An 826-nucleotide genomic window follows, 5' to 3' on the forward strand; every position below is an offset into this window, starting at 1 on the left:
AAAAAAAAATCAAATATCCATGTCAAAAGAAGGAAAAACAGAAATGGAAAATCAAAATAATTTTGTGGCAAAGAGGGCTCTGACTTGCAGGAACCCTCTGGATCTACAGCTGGTCAAACTAGGCGCTGTTGGATGATTCCCCAGAATGAGGCAAGTGCAACCAGACCTTTGCATTTCAGATCAACCATGACGGACAGAGGGTGTCTCTTCAGCATCTCCTTGCGCTTGTCATCCAATTGAACGCCCAGTGTGGGTCGCCGCCGTTTCTGGACAAAGAAGTCAAATCAATAAGCACTGGTTATGGGGCCGGGGAGATGGCTCAGTAGGATAAGCTCTTGACTGGAAAACGCAAGGATCTGAGTTCAATCCCCGGTTCCGCCAAAAAAAAAAGCACTGGTTATATGCATGAGTCATCCCTCCCTTGTCCCTTCCAGCCTGGGCTTCAAAGTTGTTGCCTGAGTCCTGCTGCCTCAGCTACCCAGGCTGCCAACACCCCCTCCCAGTAGCCTTTTCTTCAGCAGTCCTCCTACCAGTCTTCTCTTTGCTTCTAGGAAGGATAGCACCTGCACGTAAGCCAGCCTTCCACACAGTGGCACAGTGCCTCCTCTCCCGTCAGGGAAACTGCACTCACCGTGGTCTGCTCTTCTTCAGCATCTGAATCGCTCTCATCATCTGCAGCCACACAGAAAAGACAACAAGATGTTAGAGGGCTTTTGATGCTCCCTGAAGCACCTCACCCACTGGAACAAATAGACCCAGACTCTGTCTTTTCTATGACCTTCTTTATTTTTTAATTTATTTATTTTTTTTTTTTGGTTTTTATTTT

General features: G+C 47.0%; 1 protein-coding gene across 1 annotated transcript in view; it reads right to left on the reverse strand.

The window, feature by feature from the left end:
* Positions 1–826, reverse strand: part of Thoc5 (THO complex 5) — a 40631-nt gene that overhangs the window by 19911 nt on the left and 19894 nt on the right. Inside the window, exons 11-12 of the mRNA XM_023711423.1 lie at positions 632–672; positions 167–266 (exon numbers count right to left, since the gene is read on the reverse strand). Coding sequence (XP_023567191.1) covers positions 167–266; positions 632–672 — 141 coding nt within the window. The remainder of the gene's footprint in view (positions 1–166; positions 267–631; positions 673–826) is intronic.

The sequence above is a fragment of the Octodon degus genome, unplaced genomic scaffold, assembly GCF_000260255.1.
Source record: "Octodon degus isolate 3935 unplaced genomic scaffold, OctDeg1.0 scaffold00021, whole genome shotgun sequence".
In the NCBI taxonomy this organism is placed as follows: domain Eukaryota; kingdom Metazoa; phylum Chordata; class Mammalia; order Rodentia; family Octodontidae; genus Octodon; species Octodon degus.